This window comes from Nestor notabilis, unplaced genomic scaffold (assembly GCF_000696875.1).
Source record: "Nestor notabilis isolate BGI_N333 unplaced genomic scaffold, ASM69687v1 scaffold1011, whole genome shotgun sequence".
Classification (NCBI taxonomy): domain Eukaryota; kingdom Metazoa; phylum Chordata; class Aves; order Psittaciformes; family Psittacidae; genus Nestor; species Nestor notabilis.
Window position 1 is genome coordinate 15,138 of NW_009913110.1, and position 17,931 is coordinate 33,068.

General features: G+C 40.1%; 1 protein-coding gene across 1 annotated transcript in view; it reads right to left on the reverse strand.

The window, feature by feature from the left end:
* ATP8A2 (ATPase, aminophospholipid transporter, class I, type 8A, member 2) overlaps positions 1–17,889 on the reverse strand; it is a gene marked incomplete at its 3' end in the record, with an annotated part of 31,741 nt that extends 13,852 nt beyond the window's left edge. The window contains exons 1-5 of the mRNA XM_010022756.1: positions 17,750–17,889; positions 5,904–6,003; positions 5,236–5,334; positions 4,432–4,477; positions 650–690 (exon numbers count right to left, since the gene is read on the reverse strand). Coding sequence (XP_010021058.1) covers positions 650–690; positions 4,432–4,477; positions 5,236–5,334; positions 5,904–6,003; positions 17,750–17,850 — 387 coding nt within the window. The remainder of the gene's footprint in view (positions 1–649; positions 691–4,431; positions 4,478–5,235; positions 5,335–5,903; positions 6,004–17,749) is intronic.
* Between the last annotated feature and the right edge of the window lie 42 nt (positions 17,890–17,931).

The following is a 17,931-nucleotide window of genomic DNA, read 5'->3' on the forward strand; positions in this document are numbered from 1 at the left end:
TTTTAGGTCTCGAGGCAGATCTCATTTCCCAGAGGTTTTAAAAGTGTACTTTAACCTCATTTATTAGGTAACAGGCTAATTTTATCCTTAAAAAGGCATTAAAAGCCATGATTAGATCAATACATCCTGAGGGATTTCAGGAAGTTCTAGAAATAAGGCTCAGCAAGTCCTGGCACAGGGCTTCACAGAACGTAGGTCCTGAGTGCCTGAGGCAGAAGCAGGGCTTGTGCTCCTTATTTGAGTACACAGCTTACTAATTAGCCCCAAACCACAGAACTTTTTAGCAGAGGTAGCAAAATAAGTCTTAGACTTTCAGGGGAGGTACAGCATTGCAGTGAAAGTTACTCTTCCAGATATGGACTTAAACAAAAATACTGTTTACACCCTGGAGCATATTAACTGCTCAAGCAAAACCACTTCGAACAGTTCATTAGCATTGGATGAAAATATAGTACTAAAATCTAAAGATGGGTACTCAGGTGCCTTGCTTAGGGCAATTTTCACTATTGCAACAGAAAAGATCCCTCCCACCCAAAGTCACAGGGAATTCTCACCTACAGCATATTAATTCTAGGCCTCTGAATTTATTTTAGCAAGAGTAATTCTAGAACACCTTCTTCCACTCCCTCCCATCCCCAATTTTGTTTACCTCTTTCCAAATAATGTTCTGCCACATCCCATTTCTTAAAACTGTAAAGAAAGTTTAAAGTTAGATTAAACAGGCAAGATTTGGGCATATTTCAAAACAACAAGAATCTGACCTTAATGTTTATATCCTTTTTATCACCTGCTAGACAACAGTTGGTGGCCCAATTCCTTACTGACAACACTTCATACTAACCTGCAGATAGGCAGTGTTGCTCTTTGCTTAGGAAATGACCTTCCTTAAAACAAATGGCATCACTGCCCACCATCAATCAATATCAGAAAGCATCTTTATGTCTGATTTAACCACAGAATTTTCACTTCTTCCTTTTTCCCTTGCATTTTATTCATTATGTTTTGACTCTGACACATCCGATTTCACTAGCATATCAATTGCCTTTATAAGGCTGAGGCTTCATAGTCAAGCAGGCTCTAAGCCCCTTGGAAAAGCAAAGCTTAGCTTAGGCAGAAAGAGAATCCTAAATACTGAGTTCAGATTGAAATAAAACAAACAAACAACAAAAAAAAACCAAAATTAAAGAAAACCCAAAAAGAAGAAAACTGCTGTCTTAACACACTCATTGGTCATCTACTCTGGATTACGCTTTTCCACCCAAGTAGTTCCTCTAGAAGCTTCTACACATACTTAATACTACTCCAGCCTAAACATTCAGGTCAAAAATCTATGCCAAGTCATTGCTGAGTAACCAAATCCAGTCCTGGTCTGAGCACACCAAGTACACCTAAACAAACTCACACCTTCACTGAAAGCAGCTGTGGCCAGTTTTCAAAGATGTTCAAAACACATCATGTGCAACAGATGAAAGCTGAAAAAGCCAGCCTCCGATTTTGAATACAAACAATTTTCTCCTCAGTTCTATGCAATTCATACACAGCTCATTTGAAAACCATACAGAATTCCCAGAAGATACATTTCAGCTGAACGCAGCCTCAGCCATCCTACTCAGGTTAGGCCACTCCACAAACAGGAATGTCAGGCCAGATCAAGAACAAGAAATCTATCTTGATTCCTATCCTCAGGCCACATATTTTGGAGCACTGAATCCTGATATTTATTACAGTGGATGGGTCACAGCAATGTAAACTATTTAACAAAAATGGGTGGGCAGCAACAGAAGCACTGCTAGTGATGCACCTAAACTGCTGAGCTTCCACCCAAACAAGTATATGCAGTTTAGGGGAAGAACAGTTGTGTTGCACCCCTTTCTTCCCTCTCCTAAGCTGCGCTTGAATTGAGCTCTGCTTATTTCAGAACAATTTAGCTTTCATGATTATGGATATCAATTTATCTGTTAAAATTAGTCAAGCAAATAACTGAGCTCTTATATTTTGTTTAATTCCTAACCCCACAATCTAAACCAGAAAGCTTCCATTAAAATAGTTCAGAAATATTCAGGTTGCAATTCTGCAGCCACTACTGTACTTAACCCAGTTTTATAGTACTCTAAAGGACAGGGGAAAAAAAAAAAAGTCTTCTCTAGAATACTTATGACAGTAAAATTGACAAATTATTGTCAAAAGGAATTTGGTTAAAGTAACAAAGACCAGGTATCTAACAAGACTGCTGCTACTCCAAAACAGTTTCACTATAAACCTTCTGTCTAAGACTTTCCAAGACTAAAAGTGTATTGATGTTCTAGATCCAAGACTTAATGTTGCCACTCACACCTAGGTGTTCAGGCCTACTTGAAGCGTGACTCCTGGAAGGCAAGCATTTCCCAGTCTTGTGCAACAGTTTGCTAGTCCTGTGCTTGTCTACCGCTGTACGGGATGCTCTCTAATATTAAATGCCAATGGCTTATTCTATAATTTAACCATGAGAGAATCAATACATCAGAGCACTTATAACTGAGCTCTGAGCTCTCTACACCTATGGAATATCCTGCTCAGGGGCTTCACTTGGGATTATATTTAGTCTGGTCCCTAGATCCAATGTCATCTCCATATACACCACATGAAGCCATCCAAGACAAGGAATACTGGCTCAGAGCCTAACATGCTGCAGCTCCTAACAAAGATGTACAGTGCTCACCTGGAGCAGGATTTGCAGTTTCATTTCCTCCAAAGGGAATTTAATTCCGATGTACCAAAGCCACTCCATTAAGCATAACCAATGCTTTCAATGGTAAATTTAATATAGGAAATGTTCTTTGAAGAAACACTACTGCTCAAAAAAACCCCAAACATGGAGATAAATGCAAAGCCTACATGCAATGCTACTGAAGCAAGCATCTGGTGGTAGGCACTGCTGTTCAGCCAGGAAGCCAATAGCAGTCTACTTCTGAGTGAGTAGAACTGCTCTCTATACTGACTGCACTGACTAGACCTCACTCAGCTGTAAGAGGAACATGAAGACATATACATTTAAGTTTAATTAATCTAAATCCCAACCTGGACATTGATTAACTTTTCATAACACAAGTCTCAAGAATGAGCCTCTTTCTAGTCTTCCTCTTGAGAAATGTGAAGATTCAGTTTTAAGTATCATTTTGAAAATTTTATTTAGAGTATTTAACGTAAAGAAAAGTTATTTTAGTTCAGGTTTTAAGTGCTAAAATCCACTTCACTCCATAGGAATACTGGTGTTCTTTAAGGTTGTCTCTCCATAATTACTGTGATAAACTTCCCTTGAAGTGTTTGTTAGGATATGTTCTGACTATAAATGGATTAGAACTGCCTATGTGACTTTTGAAAGAGCAGTCTTTCATACTACCTGTAACAAGGCCTGTTGTGCTGCAGCCAGTTAATTGCTGATTTCCCATGGCTAGTAAACATAGTGTTCCTGTGCTTGAAACATCTTCCCAGGCTCTTGAAGAGAAATTACCTTGAAGAACTGGTAAAGCAACACTTTCTGATGTTCATTAATATACAGCCTTAATGATGAATTTAACTTCTCAAGCACGAATGAAGAACAACTCACTGAAAACAGTCCTGCAAACATTATGCCTGTTAAGTGAAGCGTGGAGCTAGCAGGTGGTTCAGTTCCCCAGGTTCCTTGAAGCGTTTCCCTAGCTTTTTGACACTGAAGCTAAATGTGTTTGGGAGGAAGCAGCTCTGCCCAGAAGTCAAGTCCGTGTGTTTTGTTTTCTATTTCACCTGCAGATCTTTGTGCAGGAGCAGCAGAGAAGCTGTTCAACACCAGAACACAGATATCCCATGGATGAAGCCCAGGCTGACCACAGGGTAGCCAACAATAAACTCCATACAGGTTTTCAGTTAAGGGAGATGAAAAGAATGAAAATGTCTTCAGGTATTCAGTGCCAAGTAGCACCAATACACTAGGAATACGTTCAGATGATACCAGTATTAAATGGTCTTTTAGTAACACTTCAGGAAAGCAAAGCCACAAAGTCTCCAGAGGTCTTTCTATATTTTAAGGACAGCAGCTTGTACAAAAATTACTTAAAATTCCTGATATCAGCTTTTAGTGTTTTAAGACTTTGTTGGGGCTTTTTGGTTGCAGTTTTTCTTTTGGGAAAGTGGAAGTGGGTTTGGTTTTCTTGGAGGAACCAAGAGCTGTGTAACTCTGTACAACCTTAAAATTAAATGAAATTTAAATTCTAATAATGGCCTCCATGCCTCCTCCTCAAGTGTCATGCTATCAGCAGTCCAAAACATTCGGTAAAGTAAAATCTAACATTCCAAAGAGACATGCATTCCCACCACCACTGTTTCCTTAAATAAGTAGCAACATAATTTTCAGAAGTATTCTGGTATTCATTATTTGCACTTTAAATATTTCAGTTACAGATTGTTTAGTCTTACCTATTGTTTTCTTTTTATTCACTGCACTGTCTGCCTTATGCCTTTTCTGCAAGGAAACAAAACATTTCATTACACCTCATTACAAATTCCAAAACCATTAGAGCTAGAAACGTGACAAACTGCAAGATGATACATTGGATCATTTTTGTCTTTATGTTACATATACTTTTTAAAGCTGCACACACCATTTAAATCCAAATGGTTTGTAAAAGAGCATAATATAAAGCAAGAGTTACCAAGTTGGAAGTCAGGCTCAAACCTGGATCAACAGTAAAAAACTAAGACTGTAAAACTTGTTTTTGGAAGGAAAACAAAAGGAACAACAAGGAACAGTATACATACATGACATCTGCACTATACATTCTATGTGCTGTTTGTTTAGATGGATTTCTTATTTCATTCAAAACTTCACAAAGCAAAAAGACCTCTTATACTAAAGAGTATTCAAGTTAGTGCAGATTTTCCCCTAAAACAGCTTGCTCTGTGCTAATGTTGCTTACTGCCCCCTTTTCAAGGCCACTAAATAGGCCATGTGTCTGTCAGGACTCTGCAGTGTCTTTCTAGCCAGGCCTTTGTAATAAAAGCATAAATGAGTAAGTCCAAGGGGGTAGAAACAAGTGTCCTGACTTCCACTGTTCCCTTGTTCACCAGCTCTAATAAAAATGCTTTATTTATCTCAGCGTGCCACAGAAATTCTAGTCAAGTTCAGAATGCAGAAAGTCAGGGACACAAAACTTTGTAGCATTTTGTAGCCTTTTTGAAACACTTGGTCTTTAGCACAGCCTTCCCCATAACAATACTCACATAGTCTTCTATAATTTCTTTGATGCCAGCAATTGTCAAAATAAATAGCAATGGCACCAAGGTGGTATATCTTCCTGTTGGAGACACATCTGGAATTTGCTGTGAACAGAGGGAGAAGAGACATCCATTTTGTATTTGTGTTTAAAATTAGTTTCTAGCAAATTTAGAACTTTATGCAAAGCTCTCAGAAGAGAGAATAGAGCTTTGTTTTGTGCCTGAATGACACCCAATTTCCATGGGCAAATTAGCCTGATCTCCCAGTAGGTTCAAAGAAACTACTACAAAGTTAGAAGATAAAGTTGTTGTACATGCCATACATGTATGACATGTATTCTGTTTCTCTCTTCACAAGAATCCAAGTGACCTAATTTACTTGGAAATCTGGACTATCTAAACAGCCAGCAGTTTCACAAGAACCCACATATGCTTTTCTCAGTAGCTTCCATGTTCTACCATACTACTTCTTGTTTTTACTTAAGAATAAAAGTAACTTGATTTTACAGTTTGAAATTAGAAGGCAACTTAGAGACTCTTTTCTATTATAAAAGATGTATTTTAATAGTAGTATTAATGAGGTATGTACAAATATTTCTTCACAGTTAAGTGTAACAACCAAAACAACTTCTACTACATTAGGTTATAATCAAGCCAAACCAGTGAAACAATACCTGCAGTAAGGCAATGAAGAGGAAGAATGCATTTGCAGCTTTTCTGATCTGCTCATACAGGAATCGAGGTAGAAATGTCACCACGCTGTACTTAGCTGTGCTGCAGGTTAGAAGATTTTTTTAGCACTTCATTGCAATATCATACAGCAATTATGACCAAAAAGTTTCAAGTAGGATTCTAAAAGCCAGTGTTGGCTTCAAGGTTTAAAGCATGTGACACAGTACATTTACCATATAAATGAAGAGAAGTTACTTCCTTGAAACATTACTGATTTCTTTCAACTACAAGTTTTGTTTTAAGCCACATTCACTTGGTCTCATGTGCAACAACCTTCCTTTAGTACAGACCATAATTAAACACACATCTCAGAAGTACGTTATGACTTACACAACATAGTTTAATCAAGGTAACAGTTTAGACCTACAAGTGAATTCCCCAAGCAATACTCATTCGAAATCAAGCACTGGCAGATTTTTCTATCAAAATAGTATTCCCCTGGATACCACATTCCTGTGACTATTAAAGCAAGAATTTGTCTGACTGCAATCGAGATGAAACATTTAATTAACAACATTCTACCATTTACGGACTTCACAGCTAACTGATCCAAACAATATTCTTACTCTAGTGATTGTGTTAATGCCAACACAGTAAGGATCCTTTGAATGAGCTTTATACATACTAAGACAATGTATTTTGTTGCTTAAGTAACATGACAGATGCCTACAGGAAATAGGTACCGTTCTAATTACAGAGGGGCACATTTAGCTGTCACCATTTAGGCGAGGAACTAATCATGCATATGTGTAAAAAGCAGAAAGCTGGCACATGTTGTTATTCAAAAAATAAAGCTTCTTATGAAAAGCAAACTAATACTCTAAGTTGGGCAGGAGTATTTGATTAATTTGGCCCTGAAGAACTGCTCTCTCAAGGACAAATACAATACTTAAATAAATGTTGTGTGCTCCCGCCCAACAGAATGATGCATTATAGAGGACTTAAGGATAATCAAAGCTCAGAACAAAGTTAAAATCTATAGATGAACAGGTAGAAAAGTCAGGTAGCTCGTTTGGAGCAGAATTTCAGTCACTAAATATAAGTATCTGCAAAGGTTAGTGCTCTGATCAGTCCCAGTCACAGCCATCTTATCTTCAAAGTGCCTGGTACCCAACTTGAAGAACTCCAGGTCTGCAGCTCACAAACAGGCTATGGCAGGGGAAGGAAGAGAGGACATGCAGGAAATCAAACAACAAATTGGTTTTCCCCAACGCAACAGCTGTCAACTATGCAAACCTTGTTTAACTACACAAGTTTGATGTTTAAACAGGTGTGCAAACATTAGAAGAGATTTTTCCTTTATATCTGCAACTTAATTCAAAGTTACATTTCCAGTTACACCACTGTGCAAGTCAGGAGAAACACTGTCAAATTCTGTTCAATAAATGGGTTGGATACACATGAATATGTCTGAAAGAGTCTAGCCCCACTAATTCTAGAGTAGTGCAAAGATTTTTCTGAAAGCAATCACTGTATGATTTGATAAAGTTAGTGTCATTCACATACCTTAACTCACTAGCATGCAACTGAAGTACCAATGATTAATTACATCTTTTGGTAACACTCAAATGAAAAGTAGCAAACAGTGCACCAAGAAACTTAGTAGTTATTTTCCAGTATAGTTCCTCCACTTATTAAAGTGAAGTTTTCTCATGACTCGTCCCACAGTTGCCATTTCCCCAGAACTTTTCATAAAGTCAAGTTTTACTCCATTGAATCATCCTTGAAGAGACAAAGGCTACCAGTAATAAAGACAGAGAGATTACTTCCTTGAGAAGTGTATGGTGCTGGCAATGTGCAGCTGTATAATATAGCTGACTGGGAGAATGTAGAACTATCTAAAGCACTTCTACCCCTTCCTTGAGAATTTAGATTGACAACTCCAAGATGAACACCACCTTCAGGCTAATCATGATAAAGAAAACAAGATTTCCTTGAGACACACATGGTCTCATTTCCAGGGGTGTTAAGTACAAACTGTCCTTTCCTAGGCAGCATTCACCCACAGCTATCCATTCCACAGTTCACATACTTGAAATACTCTCAAATCTGAGAGCTGAAGAATGAGTGTTGTCTAATGTTAGTGCTTTTAACATACATCAGTTCACAGGAACAATTACTAAGCATGCCAAGCACAGGCATCTGAACCACAGCAGAGGGGCTGGGTAATTAAAGTGCAGGTTAAGGACTTGAACTCCTCTCTTGCCAATCAGGCTTTGTTTCCATTATCTCATACAAGAGATCAGATGCCTTGTAACAGAGAAGTTAAAAAAAAAATATATATTAAAAAAAAGAAAAGAGAATCTGCTTGAATTGAGGGCTCAAATAGAGCCTTCAGTGGAATGGCATGTGAATTACTGCAGGCATATGATACTTCCTTTAATGGCAAGATTGACATCAGCTTCCGACGTTCTGCAATAACTAAAGTACAGAAGCAGTATGCACAGAAGCTACTGTGTCACCATTGTGTCCAGACAGTCACCATTGCTGCAGGAGGTCCAGCAATAAGCATTACATGTTTCAAGTGATACTTAACTACATTAACACAGAAAACCAACATGTAATTACACTGGGCACAGAGGAAGCTCATTCACAGGAATGTCTCAAACAATGCTGCCATGCAGAAAACTGGCTAGGTTGTGACAAATGCAAGGGTCACGAGATTTTTAGCAGTTGCTAAGAATAGTGTACTTTGATCAGAAAACTTGCTAAAGATACAAAAATCAACTGTTTACAAATTCCCACATAGAACACATCTTGAAGGCTTATAAGAAGCAATTACTTATATACCTTCACAATGATCATTTGTTGACTGGAAACTATGTCCTAAACAACCAGTGTTGGTTCTTTATAGCAGGCAGCAATTTCTGCCTTAACCAACACAGCCCCGAGTTTAATTGAAAAGCCTCACTGTCAGATGAATCTTCGAGACTATGGTTCCTGCAGAGGACAACTCCAACCAGTAAGGGTGAAAAGGGTACTGGCAATTAAATACTCTAATCAGTTTAAGACAGACTGAGCTCAGGTCAGAACAAGTGTGTAAAAGGAGCAAAACTTGCTATTGCACAGTAAAAAGTGCAAGACTTTAATCCTACAACATATTATTGCTCAGAACTTGCCAGAGCAAGGCAAAGAACCAAGAACCATCACATCAGAGTATCTGTCACCCAGCTCTGGAGCAACCACTGCCCATAGCACAAGTGCCTGTTTTGTTTCCATCCTTTCCTGCACTCTTGAACAGTTTCTCCATAACAGCAATGACACCTTACACATACAAGTTCATGTATTGTCAAAAGAGAAAACAGGTCATAACTTTGCTTAAAGGACATTTCTCTGCCTAGCCACTGAAACATCCAATCCTGAAAGACTTCCCAATAATGCTGTTGCAATACCATAGAAGAATAAGTTTTTTGTCCCAAATTCTTCCCAGAATGAAACAGACTGGGAGTATCCATTTGAACTTTGGCAGAAAACACTTCTAGCTGCTTCAAACTGGAGTGCCCAGTAACTTGTGAAAACTTGTACCAGTGGGACAGTTTTCCTCTGAAGGGCCTCACTGTTTCCTTCCCCCACGTTTCTCAGAACAACATTTCCTTCATCTATAGGATTTCCTTCATCAGTAGGATGGGCTCCCACCAGAAGGAACTACAGGCACCACTGTGTTTTTGGAAGATTGTCGTTCCCTCTTTTGTAAGAGGAGAGACTAATCACAGCTAAGAACCTGAGCCATCTTCTCTCAAATCATTTAATTTGGGGAGAGAAAGATTGTTTTGGGCTGGTTTAAAAGACTCGGGACATAGCAAGCCAGCCCACTAACTCCCCTGCAGGTCAAGTTCCACCAGAACTTGTTTTTCATGGGCCAGAGTGGTTTGGGTCTGCTGCACTAAGACATTGAAGCTCTTCGGAAGAAGAGTTTACTTCAAGTTAAATTCAAGATCTCATACATACCCAAGGGGGGGGGAAAAAAAATAAAAGAGAGAGAAAAGAAAACCAGACAGCTGTCAGCTAGACAGCCACTGAGGCTTAGGAGTATTTTACACAAGGGGAAATCTAAATTAGCACAAACATACCTTACATCAATATTTTATAGTAATGTGCATCAGTGTTGTGCTCTACACCAACCTAATAAAAAGGCAGGGTGGTAAGTGCAATATTCATTGATTACCATTGCTTCTGCTGGCAAATAGTGTTATCCACCCTAATGCACAAGCTTCATTTCAATAGCAAGATGTTTAGGATGACAAACCCAGCTTTGCTGAGCTACCTGCACTTCCTCAGAAGCTAAATCAGCAACAAGCTTATCTTCAAGTGCTTCATTTTAGTTGTTACCTTTGTATAGACCATTGTCAGGACAAACGTACATGAAAACACACTATGAACTGTTGTCCACTGAATTATGGCAGTCTTATTGCTCTCTAATTCAGCAAGATCAACTCCTAACCGTGTAAGGGTTTTTCACAATTTCTAACCTCCATTATCTTGTGCCAAATTGCCCTGGTATCAGTAGGGCTTCTACCACACACAGGCAGTGAAAGGCTGCAAAAACTAATGTAATTGATAATGTCAAAGTAAGTATTACTTCCACTAGAAAGGCTTCCTGCAGAAGTGCTCATGGCAGTCTTAATACAGAGCAGGCATTAACACAACTGCTTACGCTCAGTTTAACACAAAAACAAGAACTCGTGGTCACATTTAATAGAAGAAATAGCACTTTTGCTTCCAAATCCTGTAGCATGGAAGCTTTTCCTAAAGCATGCAAACAGAAAAGGCCTTTCCTTTTGTTCTCTATTCATGCAATCCCTATAAAAAGGGGAACAGGCTCCTGGCTATTTTGCACTAACAAATACATTAGACAAAGACTGTTTAGAAACAGCACTAAAAGCTCTGTAGGCATGATACTGTTTCAGCAAGCCACAATCTTGTCAGGTCATCACTACAGAAACAGGCCCTCACTTTTCAGTAGCCCTGTTGGCAAGTACAACTCAGTAAAATAGAGCAGACTGGAACAGTTAACCTGGAAATACTACTATCTAATAGATTAAGTTTATTACCACTGCAAACCCAAGACAGGCTTCACAGCAAGCACACAGCACTGATATGAAGATGACTGGAGGGGAGAAGGGAGGGGGAAGAAATCATAACAAGTCACATAAGTTAATCAGCTGTCTAAAACCCAGAGCAGTAACTTCAGTTTTAAAGCCATTATTTTATTCCAAGTGTCACCACACTTAAGCAGCTATTCTTCTAGTGACAAGCGGGGGTGGTGGTAAAAGAAGTGAATCATAGAATGCTTTGGGTTGGGAAGGACCTTAAGATCATCTAGATCCAACCCCTCTGCCATGGGCAGGGACACCTTATACTAGACCATGACACCCAAGGCCCTGTCCAACCTGGCCTTGAACACTTATATTTCTCTCAAAACTGACCAAATAACTCCACATTCAACAGCAACTATGTGGAAAGCAGTTGTTACAGTTCCTGAGCTCCAATTAGGTCAACTTAAGACAATCTCTTACTCTTCTACCCTTTTCTACAAACTGCCAACAGTCAGCACACTGAGCACAAACCCATACACACAACTGAAAACAGCAAGAGACTTCAGAAAGTGTGATTTATTGTACACGACACCCCTAAGTCCTGAAAGATCCCTGCTTTGACTCCACCCTCACTCAAGTTACACAAAGAATCACCAAATACATCTAGTCTCTTCCTGTTCGCAGGACAGAGATCACTAAAGTAGAGGAAAAAGTAGAAATGCAGAGTCACAAAGGAATGCTCACTGCTGAATATGGGCCAGTATTTATTCAATAAATATGTGGGAAAGCGGCTTTGTTTGCATGAAGTCAGACTGCATCTAAGCTTTGGCTCCATTGTCTAAAAGTCACTTAGGTAGTAACTATCTAAAACCAGGAAAAAGACCCAGTTTAATTCCCCTGCTGTGTTGCTAATGCTGACGTACAAAATCCATCATGATAGAGAACGAAATCAGGATGCCAGAGAATTCAACATGCAGCAGATGGAACAGCACTAGAACACTCACATCTGAGGGTTTTTTCCACCCAGACATTTCATCCAGGTGAAATTCAACAGTTGAACTGTCCAGGGGCTCTGGCCCTAAGAGTATCCCACTAAGACCAAACATGCAACAACTTCAAATACCCTGGCACAATCTGGAAACACAACATCAGCACCAGGCATTCAATACCAATTACATCCAGTGAATTTTAATAGCTAAAAAAATAAAAAATAAAAAAAGAGTTAACTTTTCCATAGCTGTAGCCAAGCCTTTTTCATTGTGATAGACTAAAGTATCAGTAACAGCTGCACTGCAGGAAAATTACATTTTTGCTTATTTACAAGTATGTGTATCATTATTGATTATTTCTTTTTGGATCTAAGAACACTATATACCTAGAACTAAAAAAAGTAAAGGATTAGTTTAATACATAATTAGATTTATACTATTCAGAATATAATAACACATCCCTTCTTAGAGAATTCCAAAATGCTTTTCTGCAGTCAAGCAAGAGATCTGTTCACATGACAACAGCAGAGATTTCCAAATGTCATACAAGCACTAGTACAAATGGCCACAGTGTCTGAACTCCACCAAGAATAAACCAAACACAAGCAGAAGCAGTTTTACCTCAGGAGCAAAGGTACATTTTAGTGCAAGAGGAATGCTGGTCTACATCGTAAGTGCAGGTAAATGCACCTGCACACAGCACACTACCATTCACATCTTCAACCATGGATCACAGTGAACACTACTTGGGATATTCAGGTTACAAGGGTCAGTACTAATTGGATAGTGATACCAGCAACTCCTATTTCAGCAGCAGGGACTCATTAAGCACCAGTGAGAATTTACACACATTCAAAAAAGCATTAACACTTCTAAATCACAAGTGGCTTCTGCAGTACCTATTTGCAAGCCAAGAAAGCTTCATCTAATACAACATACAGCTGAAACTAAACAAGAATTCAGACTGTGCCCACAGTTTTGTCACCAGCAAGCACCCTGCAGACACTGATGGGACAGTCTGGGACTACAGATAAAACAACAGCCTGTTAAACAAAGGACTCGTGGTGCTACTAGAAACCTTGTTGCAGTCTTCAATGCTAAATTCCTAGTAGTGGTGCTTCTGCCTTATGAAAGAAGAAATTTGTTCTCACCAGTTTGCTTGAGTTTGAAGAGCCTGTACAGTGTAAAAGTGAACACTAAGGCTTTTTGCTCATTATCTTTTCTAGCAGAATTTAACTTTTGCCTGTATGAAAAACAAGCCTCTGAACTGGAGATTTTCTAGATACTGGAACACATGTTTTGGGACCTCCATAACAGATCAAGCCACCAAATTTTGTTCTTACTGGAAACTTTTCAACATGACTTCTAACTCAAAACACACTAAAAGTGTACAAGTAGAATTCTGCTATTCGTGACTGCTGCTCTGCCCTGACCTCCCACTCAAACCACATATCAAGACTGAACTTCCTGATTCAGATCTAAGTCAGAGTTGCACCAGGATGCACTATCAGGCCTTGAATACAAGAATATTACATAGAGCAACAGTTACAACAGCAACTGCAATTTACTTAGATAATTTGGATACAGTTGCAAGAGTACTTAAAGTTTTTTCAGCACTTTTGTGCTTCCTAGATCAAGAAACTACATGTTCCAACTACTTTCGCATCAACATTAGCACATGGGACTCAGATCACTTCAGTAGTGATTTTTAATAAACGTACAGGAAGGAAGTTTCAATACACTACTGTTCAACACACAGCATAAGCCACTGATGTCAGAGTACATTCCTGTATTAATAAGAAATATCAAGCAACTGTATTTATGTGAAAGCCAGATCTGCAGAATATTCTCACTTTAAGCAAAATGAAGTCTTCACTGAGTATATATTTGGAAAAGTATTCATGGTCATCTCAAATATTGACAGAGCATTCAAACCCCCTATCATCATTCCCCATCTGTATCCTTGTGTTGTTACAAGATGACAGGTAAGTTGGTGGTGAGTTGACCTGAGCTGGACACCAGGTGCCCACCAAGTCACATTATCACATCCTTCCTCAGCAGGGCTGGGGGCTGAGAATATAGTGGAAAGAAGTCTCACGGATCAAGAGAAAGACAGTTAATAACACGAAAGCAAAAGCCATATGCAGAAGCAAAGGAAAACAGAAGATTTATTCTCTACTTCCCATCAGCAGGCAATGTCCAGCCACTTCCCTGGAAGTAGGGCTTCAGTAGACAGTGGCTGCTCCAGAAGACAAACATCATAATGATGAATTTGCAGTGACACCAAGCTGGACAGGAGTGTTGATCTGCTGGAGGATAGAAAGGCTCTACAGAGTGATCTGGACAGGCTGGATTGATGGGCCGTAGCCAGCTGTATGAGGTTTAACAAGGCAAAGTGCCAGGTCCTGCATTTGGGCCACAACAACCCCGTGCAATGCTACAGCCTTGGGGAAAAGTGGCTGGAAAACCGCTTGGCAGAAAAGGACCTGAGGGTGCTGACTGACAGAGCTGAACATAAGCAGCTTGTGCCCAGGCAGCCAAGAAGCCAACAGCATCCTGGCCTGTATCAGAACTAGTGGCCAGCAGGGTCAGAGCAGTGATCATCCCCCTGTACTGGCACTGGTGATGCCGCACCTCGAATCCTGTGTTCAGTTCTGAGCCCTTCACTACAAGAGAGACCTTGAGGTGCTGGAGCAGGTCCAAAGAAGAGCAAAGCTGGTGAAGGGTCTGGAGCACAAGTCTGATAAGGAACAGCTGAGGGACCTGAGGGGTGTTTAGTCTGGAGAAGAGAAGGCTTGGGGGGACCTCATCACCCTCTACAAGTACCTGAAAGGATGATGGAGCGAGGAGGTGGCTGGTCTCTTTTCCCAAGTATCAAGTCATAACACAAGAGGCAATGGCCCCAAGCTGTGCCAGGGGACGTTTAGATTGGATATTAAAGAAAAATTTCTTCACCAAAAGGGTGATCACATTGAACAAGTCATAACAGGTGCCAGCTGGCTTTCATAAAAGCAAACATCCTTAATACCACAGCTACAGCTGTGTTGGACAAAGTAATTTGGACAAAGTATTTGTTTAATTTTTATACATATTTCAAAGCTTCTAAAACGCATCAGAAAATACTTCAGCCGAAAATGGAAAACCATTTATCTTGAAGACAAGGTCCGAAGACTTCCACATACACAAACTGAATATAGTAGGGATGAAAACAGCTTCTAATGCAGGTAGAAGAGAGATGTTCCTACAGAAGGAATCACTGGTGCTGCACTGTAATAAAGAACGGTGACAGTCATATACACACCAAGCACCAAGCCAAATCCAAAAGCACTAGGTTTTGACATAGTTTGTGACAAAGTTTGAAGAGCACAAAAGAAATCAGCCATTGCTCCACAAGTTCTAATAACTTCATTTATTTATACCAGAAAGCCTGGGGAAAAAGGAAACAGTTCTTCCTTCTATACCCTCACACTTCAAGGCTTGTGGAAGTGTCAGTGCCACCTTGTCACCTACTTTGCTTTTGCAACAGTATTATTTACTATTTAGAAGTGATATTGGGGAATTATCAATTTTGCTTAACTTGTCCAAAATCAGTTTCCTTTTGCTCCACAAACTTTTAACAGTGCCTCTCAGTTAAAAAGTTTAAAAGCTCAAGATCTTAATCAAACATCTTAAACAAAAGGCCATACACTGACTCACCTTCCCCCACCCTCTGCACCTTGCTGTATGTTGCTTAGTTTAGAGCAAGCTATTCCACACTACCTCTGTTCAGAGAATCCTTGATTACTATGCAAGAGGTGACAGAAGTCACATGATTTACAACAAACTTTTCATATTCTCCAAGCCCCTATATACAGGTGTTTATTCACTTACACAGCACTGCTTGCTGTGGTACACATTTCCTATGGAGACAAGACATCTTCAAAACCAATGGTACTGAAAAATCCAGCAGCTAAACACAGTAAGAAACAAAGTTCAAGGGCAATACAGAACTGCTGGTCCTCAAGAACTCCAATATATACAAGCAAGTAAGTAAATCATCACATGTACTCCACACAAAGCACCCTTATTCAGATATTATGAGCTCAATGCCTTTGCCTTCATTCCCACCTTAGCTGAAGGAAGAAAACTAACCCAGAGGATGGAGAAAGCAGAGCCAAAGCCTGACAGCATTCTAAAAGTCAGCTTTCTTACTAAGCAGCAGCAAGTTATTATACAGCAAACTTAATTTCCAAGTGACACTAAGGAGCTAAGATCACTAATCAGGTAATGCAAATATCCCTACTTTCCCACTACACTACCTGCATTTTGTCCTATCCCTTACACACCAATATTTCTCATGATTAAAAAAGTACTGACAAACTTTTACAGCTACCAGGGGATTGCTTCCAGACAGCAAGCTGGACAACAGCTCTGAGGAGCTGGTAATAACGCTATCAGAAAGAAGGTTCTTGGTAGCACAGTCACACACACTACTTTCTCATTAGATTAAGCCAGAACAGTGTCCCTTCAGGAAACCCCAACCTTCTGATTCTACCAACACTCTATTCCCTGCTTTTCTTTCTGTAAAGCAGGAAAAGCACAAGTAGTCTATCCACAGAAAACAGCCAAACTCAGCTCATAATTAGTCAAGGAAAAATAAAAATAAAGTGAGAAAACATCCAACATTGCTGCCCACATAGAAAAGCAAGACATTAAAAAAAAAAAAAAATCTGTCATTAAGTGCTCCTAAACCATAGACTTTACCAGATAAGTACATAATAAGTCAAAGTTGAGGAGAAAATCCTGTATGTGTAAGCTGCACTACCCAGAACACCAGCATCCTTCCAGAGGATATTCTTAGTACCACCCTTGATAATACACACAGTAAACCAGCTAATGGAAATAATTTAAAAAAAAAATGACTCCTCTCTTTTCATTAGAAGGCACTCGTTGTGTAAACCATTCTGAACAATAACCCAAACATCTGCATTAACAGACAGAAGCCTGCTAAATAATGCTCCTCCTTTGTCATGACGGGAGCCATCTGTTCACCTCGGTAACCCCAGGCAAGTGTGGCAAGCACTGCCACAACTTACTTGTTATGCATCCTCATACTCTATGTTCCAGTGCACATCATTTATGCTTCCAATCTGCAATAACATGGCATTAATCACACCAACAGAAGTCTTAAAAACACACTCCTACAATGAAATAGCAGAGAAAATTCCCTCTGGTCTCCAATTAAAGAACACAAGTGGACCAAAGCCTTGTACGCATGAGGATGCGAGTTTGTAAACTCCATAGTTATTTTTAGACTTACTTTTCCTTTTCTTCCTTTCTACTCTCTACTTCTTTATACTTAGTCTACTTATTCTTATGACTGGATGCTACTTTTAAAGAGAACACTCAAAGTGGATTCGATCCAAATCTCACACTGAGTTTTCATGGGTTAGCCCTTGTGCCCAGGAGTAACAGATGAGGCCCGGTATTACAGAATTCAATGGCTCTACAGAAGAGAAGACCTTTTCGTGCATCTTACCCATGCAGCTCTGTCAGTTCCCTGCTCTTACTCTTGATAGGTGCAGTTTACCCCTTGCTAATGCTGCTGGAACCCCCCCCTCCCGCTCCTCTGTACCTTTAGCCAGATCTGGTGCCCACTGCAGCCAACAAGATACAGCTCACTGTGCTGAAACCAGGTCCGTGCAGGGACGGGAGCCCTCCCCGCCCAGGGCTGCGAGGTGTGCAGGCTGCCGCCCGAACGGGGGGTGCGGGGATTTCTCGTACCTGACCCAGTTGTCGCGGAACTTGCTCTGCTGGGGCTGGTTCAAGTAAATGGTGCGGGCTGGTGCCTCGTCCAGATCCGCCGAGGACGTGGCTCCGGACATCTCATCATCCGCCTTCTTATAGCCCGAGGGGGAATAGACAGGTCCTGCGGGGAGAGCGCAGAGGGAGGCGGTCAGCGAGGA